Raw genomic sequence first — 21,504 nt, forward strand, 5'->3', positions numbered from 1 at the left:
GGACAAAACACTTATGGAGCAGCCTGGGCAAAGGCCAGAAGACAAGTGAGAGGGAGGATTCTTTGTTTGAGAAACTGCCAATTACAGCTGACCCTTGAGCAACTCAGGGGGCTAGGGGCTCCGGCCTCTACACAGTTGAAAATCTGCCTATAACTTCTGATTTCCCCAAAACTTAACAACTAATAGCCTACTGTTGACCAGAAGCTTTAACAATAAAACAGTCAACTAACACGTATTTGTATGTTATATGTATTACCTACTGCATCTTACAATAAAATAAGCTAGAGAAAAGAATGTTTTTTAATTAAGAAAATTATAACGAAGAGAAAATATATTTATAGTACTGTACTGAATTTATTTTTAAAAAATCCACACAGTTCAAATCCTGTGTTGTTCAAGGGTCAACTGCATTTGCTATGGCCTATATTAAAAGACTAGAAGGAGAAATATATATATATATATCTCAAACTATTAATATTAGTTATCTTCTAGGTTATGGAACAGTGAGATTATAGGGACACATTTACATTATAGATATTTAAAAATTATTTACACTGATCACAAGTTATAAAAATAGTTTAAACTTTTTTAAAAAAACACATGATTATTATAAATAATTTCTACAATAGAGAAAAATACAAAGTTTTTTAAAGTATTATATTCCTACCATTCCAAAATAACCACTGTTAACATTTTGGTATGTGACTTTCCAGATTTTTAATGCATGCATGCATATAGAAGTAAATGTTCTTTGTAACAAATGAAATCATAGAAAGATGTATTTTATTTTAAGATTTTATTTATTTGAGAGAGAGAGAGAGACCATGAGAGGTGAGAAGGTAAGAGGGAGAAGCAGACTCCCCGTGGAGCTGGGAGCCCCACGTGGGACTCCATCCCAGGACTCTGGCCTCATGACCTGAGCTGAAGGCAGCTGCTTGACCAACTGAGCCACCCAGGCACCCTAGAAAGATGTATTTTAAAAAGAAAAATTTTTTCCAACCTCCTCTCCAATTCCACCTCCCAGAGATAACCAATGTTAAGAATCTAGTATATACTCTCCCCCTCCCACTTCATGAGCATAGAAACACACACACACACACACACACACACACAAATTTGTAATTTTTACAAAAATGCAATCATAGAAAACATTACATCAACTTTACATGCACTTTGTCATTCAGTCCTCATGGCAGGCCCACAGGTAGAAACTAATATTCAATTATATAGTATAAGGTCATTTAGTAAGTGGCAAAGTAGGACTAAATCTTAAGTCTGTCTGGTTTTTCTAGTAGTCTTCAGAAAGCCATTGGAGGTTTAAACTGACATGCTCAGATCCCTCTGATGTTATGGTAGGCAGGAGACAGACTAGGTTATCAGAGGGCTGCAGTGGTCCAGGGAATATATACGCCAGGGGGAGCTGGATTAGGATGGAGGGCGTGTGAAGGTGGACAGATTTGAGACCTGTTTTCGGGGTAAAATGGCCAGAATTTAAGATTGTTTAGGGTGACTATAATAATATTCAGTGCTGAGCCAATGGGTGACAAAGCTGTTCCCAGGCTCCACCCACTTCCTCCGAGGGTTACGGAAAGCCAGTGAAGGATTGGAGCTGCTTCGAGTTCTAGAACATTCCATCTCTAGGAGGCGAGGACGCCCCTGGCATGGGACAAACCTTTATGGAGGGGGGCGGAACTTCCTGTACTTAATTATGAGTACTTCATGTTTCAGATTCTAAATCTTTTCTAACCACTGCTGTTGTTTCCCACCTTCAGCAACTTTCAGCAATGTAGCAGGTTCTCTTTTGTCCTGGAGTTTGGGAGGAACCTTCCTCATAAATTCCCTCCCACCCCCACTATCTCCGGAAGTTGGAACAGTCCTAGAGTAAAAGCCTCGAGGATTGGCCCCAAGACTTCCTTTTCTCCGCCTGGAGTCTTTGGAGGGACCCGTGTGCTCTCACTTTGAGCTTAGTCGGTAGGCGTGGTTAGCCAGCAACCTATCTGCCCCCCCCCTACCCCGCAAACCCCCCATCCCCACCTTAGAGGTGAGATTTGGTGGGAGGTGTACTAGGGTGGGGCAAGTCAGTCAGGGGGCCTTTAAGAGGGTCTGAGGCCGGAGAGGAAAGGGCAGGGCCGCAGGTAGGAGGAGACTGGGGGCGGCCTGTTGGGAAGGGGGCACGGGAGAGGGCTGGGAAGGGCTGGAGGTGGGAAGGTGGGGGTAGCGGGGGGAAGCAGGGTGCAAGGGTGAGGGGGCAGGGGATGGTGGGGGGGGCAGGGGGCAGGCGGCAAGCATGGGGGGAGATGGGGGGGCGGGGGGCGGGAAGGCGTGCAGGTTGGGGAGGGCCCCTGCAGAGTGGACAACCGGTTGATTCATCCCACAGAGACAGCTAAATCCCTAAGGGGCTCAGTAGTCATGTCCTTAAAACCCGATGATGCCAGCAGTGGGTTCCAGCACAACAATGTTGTGGCCTTCATCAATGAGAAGATGGCCGGGCACACAAAAGGCCCTGAGTTCTATCTCGAGAATATAGCCCTGTCCTGGGAGGAGGTGGAGAACAAGCTCAGGGACATCCTAGAGGACAGCACGGTGCCCAGCGAGGTCAAAGACGCCTGTGCCTGGAGCAGCCTTGCCCTGGGCGTGCGTTTCGCGCGCAGGCAGGGCCAGTTACACAAGCACAGGGTACAGTGGCTACACGATTTTGCCAAACTGCATAAGTCCGCTGCACAGGCCTTGGCCTCAGACCTAAAGGAGCACACAGCGCGGCAGGAGATGGAGCGCAAGGAGGCAGCCTTCCGGATGCGGCAGACACAAGCAAACCTGGCAGAGATGCAGAAGGAACGGGACCTCCTGAAGTGGAAGCTCTTCCAGGTTGTAAGATTATCTCTACTTGGTCCCCACCCCATCGCACTGCCCTCTCTCTGCTCAGACTGGGTCTCGACCCTGCCCTTTTCTCTCCAACAGCTGGGGTCTACCGGGGAGCAGGGCCAGGCCTCAGAGGGGCCAGGCCCAGCCACTGCCAGTGGGGCTGGGACAGAAGAAACATGCAAGGAGGTAGAGGAGTCCCAAGCTGCTTCTGCTGGTGCCACAGGAAAAGGAAGAAGACGACAGAAGAATGCATTGGGGGCTGAAGCCACAAAGGAGCTCGGCAGAGGCCTCCTGCACGTGGTTGGAGCCGTGGAGCGGAAAAATTACACCACTGGTGGCCAGAGAGAGGGAGATCTCAGGTCAGTGGAAACCACCATGTTTTATTTCTCTGGGACCCTCAAGCCTGGGTCCATAGTCTCACCCTCACCCCTTCCTGTCCAGCTCCCTGCTTCATTCACATACTCCTACTCATGCCCCTCATCCCCCTTCCCACCTGCGCCCACACCATCCCCACCAGCAGCAACATGCACAGCAAGAGCTCCATCTCAGACATCTCCCAACAGGAAGCCCTCTGACGTTAGCTTGTGTTCTGATGTGGGGTCCCAGGGAACAGACCCTCAAGAATCCCAAAGAGACAGGAGAGACTTCGAACCCCATCAGCAGAGAAGACCTCCCATATTTCGAAGGCCTGGGGATTGGGACTGCCCTTGGTGTAAAGCTGTGAATTTTTCACGGAGGGAAATTTGCTTCCGCTGTGGGAGGGGAATCTGGCTGCAAAGCCCTCAGTAAATTTAGAAATGTGAAATATAACAAAAACATAAACCAATGGGAAATCAATGTTCAAAGTGGGAGGGTAAGGAAGGGAACTGGGTAGAGTGGGGGGAGGGCACGAATGGGAGAATGGGGCTAAGGGAGTGGAAGGGAGGGGGGTTGGAACTGGAGGTAGTATAGATTGATAAGGAGAGATTTATTTTGATGACCCCTTTTTTGTTCCGGAGCACTAGCATCCCACACCCCAGAAGCACCGTAGCTTCTTAGTATATGTCTCCCTCCCCAACCCTAGTATCTGGTGGGCCTGAGCAGCCATGTATATGGCAACACACCCCTGTTCCCACCTAGGCTATATATGATTGGAGCAGGAGGGGACACCTGACCTATCCTGAGCCAAACAGGTTCTTACACTAGAGAATCTGAACTGAGAGGCAGATTCCATAGTCAGGGTGGTGTTGGGTAAGAAAAAAATGGGTTATTTGGAGTTGGGGCCAAGGCCACAGCCAAGCCCTGGTCCTGTTTATCAGGGAGCAGAACTGTGTGCTTTATAGAAGCCAAGTATCTTTTAGAGGATACCAGAATGCGGTCCCAGGGATCAGACAAGCACGGAGAAGCAGCACAGGAGTTGATTCTGCAACCCCAGAGGTGGAGAAAGTGGTAGCATGATTACTTTTCCACTCTCTGCAATTGTGCAATTGTGAAAATCCGATCTATACAGATCCCCATTTCTTTAAGCTAACTTGAGCGAGTTCCTGTTCTGGGCAAGAAGGTTATTTCCAAGTCAGAAACTGGCACCAGAAGAGCAGTTACAAACCACAGACTGTCAAAGAAAATGTCAGAACTTGGCTGGGGAGGAGTATCAGAGGGTAGTGAGGATTCCTGCATCCCAAGAGTCTCCAGGAATAAACTGGACAGGATGCTTGTTCATGTTCTGATCAAGTTAAAGTGTGAGAAACGATCCAAACAGGCCTGTAGTTAACCCTGGCCTTACAACACAGCAGAGATTTGCCACCCCTAAGAAAATCCTTTAGGTCTGCAAACGGGACACCAGTACCAGTTGCGGACAAGGACTGCTATGACTGTCTAGCTCCACAATAGAACACTCCCCAGTCTCAGTGGCAGAACTGGAAACTCCTGCCACTGCCAAAGAGGTGAGTCAGCAACTGCTAGTGCCCAGAGGGTTTAGACCACGGACCAAAGTGTGGTGCCATCCTAAGGGATTCTCTGTCCCAGCCCACCACCAGAATAATAGCAGAAGGGGTAATCTGGCTACAAAGGCCTCAGTGAATTCATGAATGTGAAATAAAACATATCCCAAAGGGAAATCAATTCCAGAGGGAGGGGGTAAACTGGGAAAGGGGGAGGGGAAAAGATGGTCTGTGTCTCCTTTCTCACGACTGTGAGTATTGATGATGGAGACTAAACGTAAGGTTTAGCCCACAGATGGAAAGATGGTGAGGTGTCACACCTGGACCATAGTAAGACAACCAGAGGAACCCTGGATATTACCCAGGGACTCTACTGACCTAGAGCCTGAAGCTGTCATGGCCCTGGGACATCTCTACAGCAGCTGGCTTTGACTCTGTGCTGTCCCCTATTGGGGCAGGTATGGACAGCCATCACAGTTTGGGGCAAAATCCCTAACCTGCATTTTCAGAAATATCTCTGGGCTCATTTATATTTTTCTAGGGCACTCTTAACACCTGAGAGTGAATAACTCTTTGTTGTAGGAGGCTGTCCAGTACACTGTAGGATATTTGGCAGAACCCCTGGCCTCTATCCCTTAGGGGCCTCACTCTACCCCCTAGCTGTGACAGCCAAAAATGTCTCCAGATATTGCCACACATCCACTGGAGAGCACAACTGCCACTGTTCGGGAACCATGGAGGCAAGGAGGTCCTTGGGAGTAGTCAGAATGGGGGGTAGGGAGGAGAGTAGCAAGGAGATCATACTCTGCAGTGCTTGGGTCTGTAGGGGAAGCCCTAAGGTAGGAGGTAAAAAGTGCTCATTGGGTCTGGTAGTCACTGTTGATCTTTGAGCAGATCTGGGCTGGGGAAGAACAGAAGCCAAACCACAAGGACTGGGGGGTAAATAGGAAACAAGGAAATATGGGGGAGCTCTTCAAGCACTTCTGGCTGTGAAAGAAAGGAGTGGGGTAGCATACAGGGCTGAGAGAGAGAGTTCTTTGGAATATGGGAGAAACTTGAACCATGGGGAGGGAGAGAGCTGAAGAAAGCTTGAAAATACAATGTGTAAATGGAGATAGACCCTGCATACTGTATTGGAAGCATGTCCACTGTACTATTCAATGAAATAAAATTGACAGCCAGTTGTTTGTGTGTGAAACAAAACCCCCCAAAGTTCTAGAACTCTGCATGTGTATGATATGTATATTACAGATTTATGTGTGCCTTACATTATAGATTGATGTTTGAAAAAGCATAGAAGAAGGTCTGGAAAGACATTTAGCAAACAAGGTATTACGTAGGGAGGGTAAGCTCAGGGTCAGGACATGGTAAGGAGGAGGATGGGGTTCTGGGGATATAAACTGGGGTGGGGTCTGGGACAGTTGGGTGGAGGGAGTTTTAGATTGTTATGTACTTCTGTGTTGTGTAAAGTGAAATAATTAAATGATTACAAAAATTTTAAAAAGGAGTGAATTGACTGGCTCGGGTAGGATTGGAAAGGCTGCCTCATCCTCTGAGGCATGAGGGAAGGAGAACAGACACTGATCTGTGCCGTAAGGAGTTTGGAAACAAAGGGGCTTGTGCCTGTGTGCTGCTGATGTGGACTGACAAGACACTGTAGAGTGAGCAAGAAATAAAGTCAAGGGCTGGGGTGGGGAGCTTCTGAGCAATGGAACTTTAGGGAGTAGCTACAGCAGACAAGGGGGGGGGGGGGGGGATACGGAGGGAGAGAAAAGGATCATTGAGCTGCACGGAGTAGGATAGGATCCAACAAAGAAAACCAAGGAGGACGACAATGAGAATCTGGAAGGAGAAGGGGTTAGGCCCAGGAGGGGCGCCAGACACAGACCTCTTAGATGTTTTAATCTGCCACCTACTCCTGCAGCAAAAAAAGCATATACGAAAGGGGAAGAGGCTGGAGGGGCTGGCAAGGATCTGTGCCTGACTCTCTACCCCTTCTAGGCTCATAGGCCCCCTTATCATTTGCTATTCCGCTACGGAGAAGCTGAGCACTAGTTGCATCTTGTTTTCAGGTCCGATCAGTGCAATTTCTAGCAACCCCATCTTTACCTTGCAAATACGTAAGTGTTTAAAGCAAAGTTCAACTTACTTCAGGTCCTTGATTTTACAGTATGGATTATACAGTGCTTGGCAGAGCAAGTGTAGCTGAGACACTGGCAAACTGCACAGCTGGAAGGACCTAAAAGAGATGAAAAAGGAAAAATAATTTAAAACAAGATAGTGAAAAACAAAATTTTAAGTAAAGGGCTAATTTTGGCTTCTGCCATCACACTAGTATTCATTTACCTCTTCCAGAAGCCTTAAGAAGTATTACCCCATTTTTCAGATAAGGAAATTAAGGCACAAAATATTTAAGGTATTTGCCTAAGGTCTCATAGGTAGGAACACAACGAAGACCAGCATTCAGGCCTGTCTGACTTTAAAGCCCAAGCCATGTTACTGTGTGCCAGGCACCAAGGTAAGCACTTTAGTATACAAATCATCTTATCTGGTCCTCAACACAATGATAGATATTTTATTCATTTTATTTATTTATTTTTTAAGATTCTATTTATTTGACAGACGGAGATCACAAGTAGGCAGAGAAACAGGCAGAGAGAGAGGAGGAAGCAGGCTCCTTGCTGAGCAGAGAGCCTGATGCGGGGCTCGATCCCAGGACCCTGGGATCATGACCCGGGTCGAAGGCAGAGGCTTTAACCCACTGAGCCACCCAGGCGCCCCCAATGATGGATATTTTAATCACCATTTTGCAGATGCTCAGAAGTCAAGTGACTTGCCCCAGCTATCTTTATAATATAACAATTTCCTGGTTGTCAGTACTAATAGAAGAATTAACAATAATTGAAAATGAGAAAAGTTCATATGGTACTTTTATTTTTAATTTTTTAATAAGTAATTATTTTATTTATTTTAAATAAATAATTTTAAATAAATTTTTAAAGATTTTATTTGACAGGAAAATAGCACAAGTAGGGGGAGCAGCAGGCAGAGGGAGAGGGGGCTCGATCCCAGGACCCTGGGATCATGACCTGAGCTAAAGGCAGAAGCTTAATGACTGAGCCTCCTAGGCTCCCTTATTTTGAATTTTTTGACAAACACCTGAAGAAAACAAAAACACTAACTCAAAAATATATATGCACCCATATGTTTAGAGCAATTATTAACAACAACCATATTATGGAAGCAACCCAAGTGTCCGTCAATAGATGGATAGATAAAGAAGTGGCAAATATATGCAATGGAATATTACTCAGCCATAAAAAGAATGAAATCTTGCCATTTTTCAACAACATGGATGGACCTAGAGGGTATTATGCTAAATGAAAGCAAACAGTCAAAGACAAATACCACACAATTACACTCATATATGGAATTTAAGAAATAAAACAAATGAAGAAACAAAAAAACAGACTCTTAAATAGAACAAATTGGTGACTGCCAGAGGGGAGGTGGGTAGGAGATGGGTGAAATAGATAAAGGGGATTAAGAGTAAATTTATCTTAACAAGCACTGAGAAATGTGTATAATTATTGAATCACTATACAGTACACCTGAAACTAATATAACACTGTATGTTAATTATACTTGAACAAAAAAAAAGCTAGAAATATTATCATACAGTTTTACTTATTTGTGGAGCAAAAGGAATAGCGTGGTGGCATCTGGGTGGCTCAGTGGGTTAAGCCTCTGCCTTGGGCTCAGGTCATGATCTCAGGGTCCTGGGATCGAGCCCCACATTGGGCTCTCTGCTCAGCAGGGAGCCTGCTCCCCCCCCCCACCTCTTTGCCTACTGTAATCTCTCTCTGTCAAATAAATAAATAAAAATTTTAAAAATAAAAAGGAATAGCGTGGAGGACATTAGGAGAAGGAAGGGAAAAATGAAGGTGGGAGGGAAGCCGAGGGGAAGACGAACCATCAGAGACTATGAACTCTGAGAAACAAACTGAGGGTTTTAGAGGGGAGCGGGATAAGGGAATAGGTGAGCCCAGTGATAGTATTAAGTAAGGCACGTACTGCTTGGAGCACTTGATGTTATACACTAATAAAGAATCATGGAACACTACATCAAAAATTCATGATATACTGTATGGTGACTTACATAGCATAATAATTTTAAAAAGGTCAATAGTAAACTCTCCGTCAACACCTTTAGGAATATTTTGGGTTGGGGCACCTGGGTGGCTCAGTGGGTTAAAGCTCTGCCTTCGGCTCAGGTCATGATCCCAGGGTCCTGGGATGGAGCCCCGCATCGGGCAATCTGCTCAGCAGGGAGCCTGCTTCTCTCTCTCTGTCTCTGCCTGCTTCTCTGCCTACTTGTGATCTGTCACTCTGTCGAATAGATAAATAAAATCTTACAAAAAAGAATATTTTGTGTTAAACTCTGAAGAAAGTTTAACCTTCTGATAAAGACAATAGGGTCAGGATAGGAACTCCATTTAAGGCTGATTTTCTGAAAACCTAGAGTGAACAAGAAGCCTCTCTGTTCCCATCCATGTTTAAAATTCTCAATATATATGTCCATTATTTTACTTTACAATATGCATCTGGATTGAAAGTGTCATGAATTTGTCAAGACACTAGCCAAGGTCCTTAGTAATTCTAAGTCCATGTAATTGCTCCTACTCCTTCCACTCTAATCCCAAACACAACTCTTGCTGCACTTCTCTTCCCCTTCCCACCTCCCTCAAACACACATATCCCATACTTCCTTCTGTCTCCATGCTACTGCCCAATGAGGAAATACAATTATCAGAGAAAACACTTGGATTAACTCACTCCCCAAGCCCACTCTCTTCTTCTCAAGGTCTCCTACCCATCAGCTGGTCCCACAACTAAAGGATTGCAATGTTCTTTTTTTATTTTTGAGAGAGACAAATTAAAAAAACAAGGTGGGGGGGGGCAGAGGGAAAGGGAATCTTAAGCCGGCTCCACATTCAGCACAGATCCCGACATGGGGCTCGATCTCACAACTCTGAGATCATGACCTGAGTGGAAATCAAGAGTCAGCCTGAGTCCCTCAGGCACCCCAGCTATGTCCATCTTAACCCAAGTATTGAGAACAGGCTTATAACCAGTGGCATTTTCTAGATAACACAAGTATAAATCTTCTTGGCTGCATTAGTAAATAAGTCAGTAGAACTCTGTTTTTAGTATACAGTATTTATTATTTAAATGGTTTACCTAAGCCTCTTTGAACTCTTTGTAAATGTGCAAATCTCTGGACCCTCTGTGAAGATGCAAGCCTGATGGAAAAAGTCCAGGCTTTACAGCAACATAGTTCTGAGTCTTACCAACCTGGAGCTCTTTGAGGTGTCAATGATGAAGTATATGTAGAAGAGAGTGATGACCAATTCAATGTTAAGTTTACCACTTTTCTTCGAATAGTCATCAACACCCAAATAGCAGAATCCTCAATGGTAATATTGATGACTTACATGCTCATAACACTTTATAACTAGAGCACATTCACAAAGTTACAGTGAAGACTAAAATACGTACACACACTTAGAGTGGTTGGCACCATGCCTGGCACATAGTAAGCGCTCAGAAATGTTAACTCTCCCTCATTGTCTACCTAGGCTAGCATTCAATATGTGATAGATATTCAATAAATCCTTATTGGGGTAACTGACATAAAATATGGGAAGTGGAGATGATTCACTTTATTTATTGATAATGCTAAAAAATGATGGTGTGCCTGAATACTTGAAATAAACAAGAATGCCCATTGTTTCTGAAGGCCAAAACATTGGAGAAAAGACATTAATACATTCACTGGTAAAGTGTCAAGGCTAGTGGCATGAATGCGGAGCCTCGCTCTTCCTCTTCAAATCCAAGTAGGTGCTGACACTTCAGAGACACTGACAGGTGACTGTAACTGCTTTTGACACAGAATGACATAGCCAGAATGTCCATTTTTGTATAGGTATTGAAGCAATATAATTGACTGTAAATCATCAGTTATCCTTTTATACATATTCTTCTTCCTGAATCTCATACAGTGAAACAAGTCCATTGGATCAATCTGTCTCCTAGAAGATTTATCCTTTATTTCTTTCTCAGTCCACTTCAGTAACTCCTCTTGAAGTCCTAGAGAGACTTTTCTTCCAAAAGTAGTCTCCATGGCCTTTCCCTTTCCTTTATGTAGGAGGCTAAATAAGAACTGTATTATTAGTGATGAAAACCCATGTCCATATTGTTGGAATATTTCTTTCCACGTTTCCCCCACTTGATCAAAAAACATCCAGCTGCTGTCATTCTTCAGGTCATAGAACACAGCATTCAAGAACTCTTGGAAACTGAAGTGAAGGAAAATGTAGACATTGACAGTTCCTTTGTTTTGTTTTGTTTTTTCAAAAAGCGATTTAGAAAAGTGCAATTGATATCATGTACTCCTATCCCATGTCTCCTGAGGTCACTGACTTCAAATAGGACCTGCTGGTTCTGAAGTCCCTCTGCAGCCAAAGAGCAGAGGCCCCACAGGCAACTTTGTCCCTTCCACACCGAGATACCTGCAAGGGTTTTGAGGCACTTGGAAAAGTAGAACAGATACACAGCAGTCACGGTCTGAAGTGACCTCATAAGAGTCCTGTTACCATCTCCCTGTGACTGCAGGACACTGCAGATCATCCAGGAGATGATGGGAAGAGAGGACATAATATCAAGGCTTTCATTTTGTCACAGCTCATAAAAGAGCCTCAATGCTGCACAAGCACCTGAAAGCTGACTCAAGAAATACACTCTCTTTTCAGCATCTATAAACCATACAATCTCTGCCTGGATGGGCTGTTGTAACAGAGTGTGGAACCTCCTCATGGTTGTAGGCTGGGCAGTTATCAGCAGGGAAGATTCAGGGAACAGTTTTTTCTTCACAAAACTACATAAGAGGGTCTCTACTGTCTTTTTCTTCTGAAGATTAGCACTAAGATCCTCTTCCTGGTTACCTACAGGGTACTGAAGCTCAGGGAATCCATTGAGAATGAACAGAACCTTCTCCGGATATACAAGAATAGTGTCTAGTATTGGTCCATCTTTATCTTGAAAAGTGTTAAGGATCAGGTTGGCAGCACTGAGTTAGCATTAACTCATAACCGTCATTCTTCAGGTTAGCAATATGTTTATTATTAATAATATATTTATTATTAATATATTTAGCAATGTGTTTATTAAAACTGTCAGGTTACCAATATGGTTTATTTCTCTGCAGTTTATATAGATGAGATAGTCACACCTGCCTGGAGTAACCATTCCTGCTGCCCAGTCAAACATGAACTTGTACACAACAGCTGTTTCCCAGTCCCTGCACATCCCTAGAGCACTACAGTTCAGGGGGAGCTGTAGCCCTCTTCATCAGGATCAAATACATGTTCCATATCCATAAACCTATCTTGTTGAGGAATCCCACACAGTGTCTCTTCTGATATACCGTGTTCTTTTACAACAAGCAGTCGTGATTCTATATGTTTGCCATGGTGGTAACATATATGGACTCCTATGTTGAGGTATTTTTCTTTTAAATGTTTTCTAAATATTTCCTGGTAATCTAATGAGGTGACACCAAGAGTTAGTAATCACAGAATCTGAGACAATCTGTTACAAACAACTGTAACTCATACCACCTTTCCACTTGGATGTCTTAGAGGGTCCTCCAATTTTAAGTATCTAAACCTGAGCTCTTGATTTCTACATGGTTGCCCCCCTCAAAAAAAAAAAAAGCCCTCCCCAGGTATCTCATCGCAGTTAAATGGTGCCACCAGTTTGCTCAGAAAAATGTCAGGAGTCATTCTTTCTTTTCCTCCTCTTGAATAGTCCACATTCAGTCAGTTAGCAAGGCCTATTATTTATACCTCCAAAATAAGCCTCCAGCTCATTTATTTATCACTACATCCTCAAATACCACCCAAGTACAAGGCACTACCCACTCTTCTCTGGACTCCTGAAATACCCTCCTACTCATCTACTCTAGCTTATCTACGGCTCCCCTCCACACAGCAGCCAACATGATCTTCTAAAAATACCAGTTACGTCATATGACTGCCATGCCCAAAACTTTTCAAGAGCTTTTCATTGTACTTCATATGAAATCTAAAACTCTTAGCTTATCTCACAAGGTGTACCATGAATCACTCTTCTTCTCAGTCATTACACTCAAGCCACATTAGCCTGCTTTCAGTTTCTCACAAATGCCATGTTCTTACCCACTTAAGGGTCTTTCCATTAGCTATTCTCTCTGCCTAGAACACTCTTCCTGTTCTTTCATGGAGAGCTTTTTCTCATCCTTGAGATCTCAACTTAAACATTACTTCCTCGAAGAGTACTTGCCTGACCACTCAATTTAAAGCAGATCTTCTCTATTATCTCCTTTCCCAGCACACTGTTTTTCTCTTCATAGCTCTTATCACAATTTATAGTTGTCTTGTTTATATCACAATTTTATCACAATTTATAGTTGTCTTTCCCACTAGACAATAATAATCTACATGAAGACAGGGACCTTATTTGTAATTCTTCACCATAACACCTTAAGTACCTAGCATAGGGCCTGGCATATAGTAGACACTCAACAAGTAATTATTAAATATGGCTATAAATGCTTTTGAATTAAAAACAAGTCACTTATTACTGCCTATTCTGTGCCAGGCACTTTACTAGGCTCTTTATATACATTTCTGATTTAATTCTTACCATAATCCCATGAAGTAGGGATTGTCCACATTTTATATTGAGAACACTGAAATTTATAACCAGGGTTATGAGTTCATGGGTATACAATCTGTGCATGGGTCTCCTGCCCAGAAGGAGCCATTGGTGTATTGTTCTGCTGTTGCTATCTTGAAATTCTGAATACTTTAGAATAAGGGATCCTGCCTTTTCATTTTGCACCACAGCCCACTAATTATGTAGCCAGTCCTGCTTATTGCTTTAGATAATTTATCCAAGGTTTAACAGTTAGTAAATGGTAGAGACTAAATTAAGATTCAGGTTTGTCTAAAGCCATGGTCTATATGCTTAAATACCGTACTACATAGTTTTTCACTTTCTACAACTAGAAAAAAATAATCCAAGGAGTCAGTTATCAAGTTCAAACTTCTGTTAAGTGAATGTCTAAACTAGCATTTCCCAAATAACTGTTCCTTGGAACACTATTTTGCAAGATATCAATAAGAGAGCAGTGGAAAAGATATCCAGTGGTCAAATAAGTTAAGGGGAATGCATGCTTTGTCTCCTTTTAGTTTCCCCATGCATGTTAGCATGTGAAAGGATCTGAAATGGCCTACAGTAAAGAAGGAAAAAAAGGTCTGTTTAACCTGGTTTAATCCAGCATTTTCTGGTCTTAAATGACTATAGAACCCTTTCCTAAGAGCCAAGTTATTATCTCCCGGAAAACAGTGCTCTGTAGAACTGCTTAGGGAATGCTAATCCAGGTAAGTGCTGGCAAACTTCCTCTATAAAATTCTGTGAACAGTTTAGGCTTTTGGGTCTTTGTTGCAGTTATTCAACTCTGCCATCTTAGCTTGAAGGTAGCCATAGACAATATGTAAATAAGTGGGCATAGCTGGTTCTAGTAAAACTTTATTTACAAAAATGGCCCCGGGCTTGATTTGGCCCTCTGGCTGTAACTTGTTGGCCTCAATTTAGATCACTCCAGAAGCAGACAGGTCTGTTCTAGCCATAAAGCTCTGGACATATGGTGCCTGACCACCATCAGTGGTCCTGTTAGTATATGATATATACTATTTGTTATGACAGCTTGGGGCTTCATATATATTACCAAAAAAGAAATCAATGGTTGCTATCCAATGAATATGGGGGAAGAGATGGGAATGGAATGCAGATGGGAAGCCAGGCTTATAGGACGTACTTTTCATAAAACAAAAAGAGACTAGAAGAGAGAAAACATCTACCTGTGAGATCCTTCCATGTATATGGAGCCTGAGAATTTGAAGCAGCTGTGGGAGGAAAGAGGATTAAGAGTGGCACAAATAGAACTTCATATCAAAACACAAAATATACAGATATTTAGTCACACTGTTATAGACATTCATGCTGTTCCCCAGACAGAAATACAAGGAAGAAAGTCACCTCACATCTATTCCAACTCACCCACAAAATTATTTTATAACTAATGTGAGACCTTCACACACACATATATTTAGGGTATAAACATTTACATTTATATGCTCTGTAAGGAGAAGTTTAGGCATTAACTTAAAGGGGCATACATTATTTTTTTTAAGATTTTACTTATTTATTTGACAGAAGGAGATCACGAGTAGGCCCAGAAGCAGGCAGAGAGAGGAGAAAGCAGGCTCCCTGCTGAGCAGAGAGCCCGATGCGGGGCTCGATCCCAGGACCCTGGGATCACAACCCAAGCCAAAGGCAAAGGCCTTAACCCGCTAAACCACCCAGGCGCCCCCAGGGCATACATTATTTGAAGTGAGTGTTTCTGATATTTTGCTTTCCACTGAGCATTAGCCTATTGCCTCTGTCGTAGCTTTTGCTGAGCTTAACTTGTTAATGAGAAATAAGGCATTGCTGAGTTAGTGTGACAGGTGTAAACAATGATCTACAATTTGAATACACATACACATACACTCAACCCAAACACTTACATATATAGGTATATAGGCAGAAATACACAAATACAGGCACATGTGCATGCATACACACATGCACGCATGCACAGCCTCATTTCTACAGGTTTTTAGTACTTGCACACCTTTAAAAGCAAGAGTGAGACATATACTTGGGAGAAGGTGTGGTTAGGTGGAGAGGAGGAAGCAGAGTCTGGAGAGACAGATATTAGAATGTCACAGAAATGGGCAGACAAGTGAATGGTCTGTTGAAGATAACCAGTTTCTATTCCCCACCACTAAAATATTCCTTGGAGCTCAGGAATCAGCCACAAGGGGAAGGACTCCAGCAATCTTCATTCTTTGCTCTTTTGTGCTTTCTTCTGTGAAAATCTGTGGTTACACACACTGAAGGGAGAGACTTGAGTCTTTTAGGATTAGAAATGCTTTGGGGATTGCGGAAAACAGTAGAAATCACAGTTGCCTCTTCTCTTTTCTTTTTCCTCACTTTGTAAAACACAAAAATTGTGGAGACATTTTCAAGAGATTATTAATGGGTAAATGCTGTATCCATGTAATATCTCAATATATACATACCTATACACATGCAAAACAATGTTAAAGATTCAAAATAAATTCCCAACATCCATGAGGAGAAGTAGGAGAAAAGGAATGAGGATTATCTAGATTATACCTTCTGTTACCTCATTCAGTTACTCACCTTTCTGTTCAGACAATAAACTCCAAGTACAAGCAGGTTCCATTTCTTTTCTTTCAACTGTTCATTCTGGCAAATCAGGAAGACTGTAATCCAAAACAGAAATGATGACTGAAAGGCCTAGAGGAAGCTCAAAGTAAAAGAATTCAAGAAAGACTACTCAAGGCATTACAGAATTGGGGAAGAAAGAAGGCCCAATAAGCAACTAGCTTGCTAGGGTGGGACTACAGGATCACATGAAAATAGATCAAAACCAACAGTCTTTAATGTGAAGAGGAGAAACACTAAAAGACGGTAGAATGTCTGTGAACTTTTGAACAGTACAAATATGGGAAATGTGAAATTGGGTTCTGAATTGGGTTACTAAAGGAAGCACAGGATTTAGATGTACACCTCTAATGTCTATGGTCGAGATAAAAAAAAATAATGTATTTTTGGTGCCATAGATTAGAATACTGTGGTATAAGAGAAACCGTCTATAGTGTTAGGAGACAGGCCCTAGTTCCATTTCTATAGCTATGGTACTATGGGCCTTGAGTAAGATTCTTCTACTTTCTGGTTCTGTTTTGTTGTTTTCCCAATGGCTGAGGGAATGTTAGCCCAGGCTTCTTTCCAAGTTGAACACTACAAGATCAGTGGTTCTCAGTCCTACCTGCACATTAAAATCACCTTCATATCACCCTCTATAGTTTTTTTTTCCCTATTACTTATCACTTTCTAACACACTTGGTAATTCTCTTATGATTCCGCTTATTGTTCATTTTTATTCTTTCCCACCTAAATTGAATTATCGGCCCCAATTCTCAGCCTTTGCCATGAACTTTGCAAGTCCACACAACAGAAGTGAGGCTTTTCCCCCCACCTCTTGTCCTTGAGCTCAGCCTTCAGACTTGCTTTGGCTAATGAAATATACACAGATGTGACTCAAGCAGGGGCTTGAAATATGCTTGCACAGTTGGACACATCCCCTCCTGATTCTACCACTGGCATAAGATGAGGCATGAGAAGACAAAAGCGCCAGCTAGTCCAGTGGTCTCCTCTGAGGAGAAATGCATGAAGCAGAGCCACACCAGTTTACTCACCATCCTGAAGCAATTAAAGTAGTCACTCCAGCTTAAATCAGTTGCCCAAAAAAGCTCTGCTTAATCAGCCGAATCCTGGCTGAGCTCCAGAAATGTGAGAATAAGTGCTTAATAAGTTCTTATTTTTTCATGCCACTAAGATTTTATAATTGTTGTTATGTATCATTGTGACAATAGCTAACTGATACATCTTGCTAGGAAGTAAATGCCTAGAAAGTGTTTAGCATACAGGAGACATTAAATGTTTATTGAATAAGTTGGGTGAATGAATAAAAGCTTTTTTAAAAGAAATCCAAGGCAGGGCGCCTGGGTAGTTCAGTGGGTTAAAGCCTCGGCCTTTGGCTCAGGTCATGATCCAGGGTCCTGGGATCCAGCCCTGCATTGGGCTCTCTGCTCTACGGGGAGTCTGCTTCCTCCTCTCTCTCTGCCTGCCTCTCTACCTACTTGTGATCTCTGTCAAATAAATAAATAAAATATTAAAATAAAAAAGAAATCCAAGGCCTAGTCTGCATTCCTGATAAATTAAATCAGAATCTTTGATGATGAGGTTTGGCATTGATGTTTTTTTTAAAGCTCCCCAAGTGATTCTAACACTCAGCAAGGGAAGAGAGCCACTGTTCTAAGATTTAGTTATTTTTGATGGAGTACAGTGTATTGGTGATGCACACAGGCTTTGGAATCAAACAGAAGTGTTAAAGCCCTAACTCTACCACTTACTATGTGACAACCACTGAATTAACATCTCTAAACTTCAGACTCCTCAACTGTTAAATAGAAATAACAGTACTTTCTGTATAAGGTTATTATGAACATTAAATGAGATAATGCATATGAAGTCTTCAATACACTACATGGTACATAGCAGAAGCTCAATATTCTTAAACCATAGCTAATATTGGCATTGCTATATCATTTGATACAGAGTAGAAATGTCTTTGAACTCATGTAGACCTTACTTAAATTCCATTTCCACTGCTTTCTAGCAATATGTTAAGTAAATTGCTTAAACTCTGAGACTACAGTAGCCCATCTGTAAAATATGGTGATAATAATAACTTCATTAATGTGTTGTGAGGATTAAATAAAATGACATACATAAAACATTTAGCAGGGGCCAAATGCAATATAAATAAATATGAGAGGGAAAATAAGCTGGCATTTATTATAACTGGCAGCAAGAAGTTACATTCCATTAAAATCTCCACATAACAGCTTCATTCTTACAAGATGGAATGTTCCCAGCACAGTGTTATAGTCCCATACCCTGGACTCTTTTCCTAATTACTAGGAATATCATGTCCTCCAAAACAAAGAAATAATCCTCTGGTTACAAACTGCTCCAAGAAGTGTTCTGGCCCTCAGATATGATGCTGGAGGGATGCATGGCCACTTACTCTCTTCCTGGGAAATTTGAACCATGCCCGTTATTTCAATCATCCTTACAGCCACTGATTATTTATCCCAGTCTAGCTCTCTACTCTGCAATCTACATTTATAGATCTGAAGGCTTATTCAACATCTCCACTTGGATGTAGACATCCATCTTCTTACCTCCTTTGGTAGTTTTTATTTGGTTTGTCCAGCATTCGTCCACTGATCTGTGTTCTGAAAAGAAACCCTATCTCTCTTAGTGGAAAAATCAGATTCTCCATCCCTGAATTTAATAGCCTGAGTGGAGACTTATAAGGACTGAGGTTCTGCTACCCAAATACTCCAAGCTTCGTTAGTTCTGGACCTCCCTGAGGCCTTGTTTTTCAGAATTTCCTTTGGTTTTGATCAACTCCAGTAGTCTTCCAAAAATCCATATTTTTGCCCAAGTTACTCAGAACCAAATTCTATTGCCTGCAGCTAAAAAAACCCTGACATAGAAATTATACTGGAGAGTGAGTTACAGTCAACAGACATTGAATCTTACCTCCAGGCCTAAAATGAGTATTTGTGCTTTTTAAAATTGAGATTTAACTCACATATCATAAAATTCACCCTTTTAAAGTATACAATTCAATGATTTGTAGTATCTTCACAAAGCTTTGCAACCATCAGTATCTAATCCCAGAACATTTTCATCACCCCAAAAAGACACTGTGCCCATTAAGCAAACACTCCCCATTCTCCTCAACCCATGTTCCCCAGCAACCACAATTCTACTTCCTGTCTCTAAAGATTTGCCTATTCTGGACGTTTCATATAAACATAATAATATAATAATGGTCTCTGGTGTCTGGCTTCTTTCACTTAGCATAATGTTTTCAAGGTTCATCAATGTTACAGCATGTACCAGTGCTTCATTTCTATTTATAAATGAATAATAATCTACTTCACATTCACTAGGATGGCTATAACTTTAGAAATGGAAAATGGCAAAGATGTGGAGAAACTGGAACCCTCATATATTGCTCATGGGAATATAAAATGGGCATCCACTGTGGAAAAGTTTGACAGGACCTCAATAAGTTAAACATTCGATTACCATATGACCTGGCAATTCCACTCCCAGGTATGTATCCAAAGGAATTGAAAACAGGTATTTAAACAAAAATTTGCACAAGGATACTCATAGACGCACTATACACAACTGCAGAAAGGTGGAAACAACCCTAATGTCTATCAACTGATGAACCAATAAACAAAATGTGGTATATATTTACAATGAAATATTATTCAGTCCTAATAAGGAGAAAAGTATTGATATACAGTACAACATGGATGACCCTTGAAAACATTAAGCTAAGTGAAAAAAGCCAGACATAAAAGGCCAACACACACTTATACTATGGCCCAGAAATTCCATTCCTAGATACTTACTGCTCCCTGCTGCAAGACAGCAATGCAGAATTGCTTAACGAATATAATACAAGTTTCAGTTTGGGGAAAATGAAAAAGTTGTGGAGATGGATAGGGGTGATTGCTGCATAAAAATGTGAATGTAGTTAATGCTGTACATTTGAACTGTACACTTAAAAATCACTAAAGTGATACATATTGTTATATATATTTTACCACAGTAAAAAAAAAAAAAATAGGCAAAATATTTGAATAGACTATTTCCAAAGGAAGATTTTCAAGTGGCCAATAGCACATGAAAAGATGCTCAACATCGTTAGTCATTAAGGAAATGCAAATAAAAACTACAGTGAGGTACCACTTCACACCCACCAGAATGGTTAACAATAAGACAGACCCTGCCAAATGTCTATAAGGATGTTGGTGGGAGAGGAAAATGGTACAAAAATATGGCAGTTTCACATAAAACAAAACATACACCTATACTATAACCCAGAAATTCCCTTCCTAGACATTTATCATTCCCTGCTGATAGATAGATCTCCGCATTCATATATACATATATGTATATTTACATATATATACACACATACATATATATTCAAAATATAGTTATACAAGAATGTCTATAGCAGTTTTATTCATAATAACCTAAACTAGAAACAGCTCAGGTATCTATCAACACAAAACTGTATAAACAAACTGTGGTCTATTCATACAATGGAGTGTAACTCAGCAATAAAAAGGAATAAGGTATTGATACAAGCAACAGGATGAACCATGCAGAGAGAGCTTTATGTTAAAGAGAAAGTATTGTGTAATCGCATTTATATGAATTACTAATATGTGCACAACCAATCTTATCACAATAAATAAGAACAGTGACAACTTTTTTAAATTTCTTTTCAGCATAACAGTATTCATTGTTTTTGCACCACATCCATTGCTCCATGCAATACGTGCCCTCCCTAATACCCACCACCTTGTTCCCCCAACCTCCCACCCCCCAAGAACAGTGACAACTTCTTTTTTTTTTAAGATTTATTTATTTGACAGACAGAGATCACAAGTAGGCAGAGAGGCAGGCAGAGAGAGAGGAGGAAGCAGGCTCCCCGCAGAGCAGAGAGCCCAAAGTGGGGCTCAATCCCAGGCCCCTGGGATCATGACCTGAGCCGAAGGCAGAGGCTTTAACCCACTGAGCCACTCAGGTGTCCCAACTTCTGATGGGGATTAACTGCAAAGGGGAATTCCCTGATATGATAGAAACCTCTTGACAGAGGCTTTGGTTATGTCAGTTATCAAAACTCATCCAGTGGAACACACGATTCTTATATTTCATATAAGTAAATTTTATCTTTAAAAAATCATAAAGAAATATTGAACTCTGATTCATGAAATGGATGCTAAATGGCACAGTGGTGAACTGAAGCATAACTAATGCATCAACAAATAAAATGGATTGACGAGTGGACAGATATGGAATAAAGCAAACACAGCAAAATGTT

General features: G+C 41.7%; 1 protein-coding gene and 1 long non-coding RNA gene across 3 annotated transcripts in view; one reads left to right on the forward strand and one right to left on the reverse strand.

Annotated features, from left to right (window-relative positions):
* The first annotated feature begins 2,409 nt into the window (after positions 1-2,409).
* Positions 2,410-3,651, forward strand: TEX13A (testis expressed 13A). Its single transcript, XM_059385199.1, has one exon. It carries the CDS (start codon positions 2,410-2,412, stop codon positions 3,649-3,651), a length of 1,242 nt encoding a protein of 413 aa, XP_059241182.1.
* Positions 3,652-6,954: 3,303 nt separating this feature from the next.
* Positions 6,955-21,504, reverse strand: part of LOC132007378 (uncharacterized) — a 28,027-nt gene continuing 13,477 nt past the window's right edge. For both annotated transcript variants that reach the window (XR_009401331.1, XR_009401330.1), the window contains 2 exons: positions 16,137-16,219; positions 6,955-7,020 (listed from right to left, as the gene is read on the reverse strand). This is a non-coding gene — a long non-coding RNA (uncharacterized LOC132007378). The remainder of the gene's footprint in view (positions 7,021-16,136; positions 16,220-21,504) is intronic.

This window comes from Mustela nigripes, chromosome X (assembly GCF_022355385.1).
Source record: "Mustela nigripes isolate SB6536 chromosome X, MUSNIG.SB6536, whole genome shotgun sequence".
NCBI classification, from domain to species: Eukaryota; Metazoa; Chordata; class Mammalia; order Carnivora; family Mustelidae; genus Mustela; species Mustela nigripes.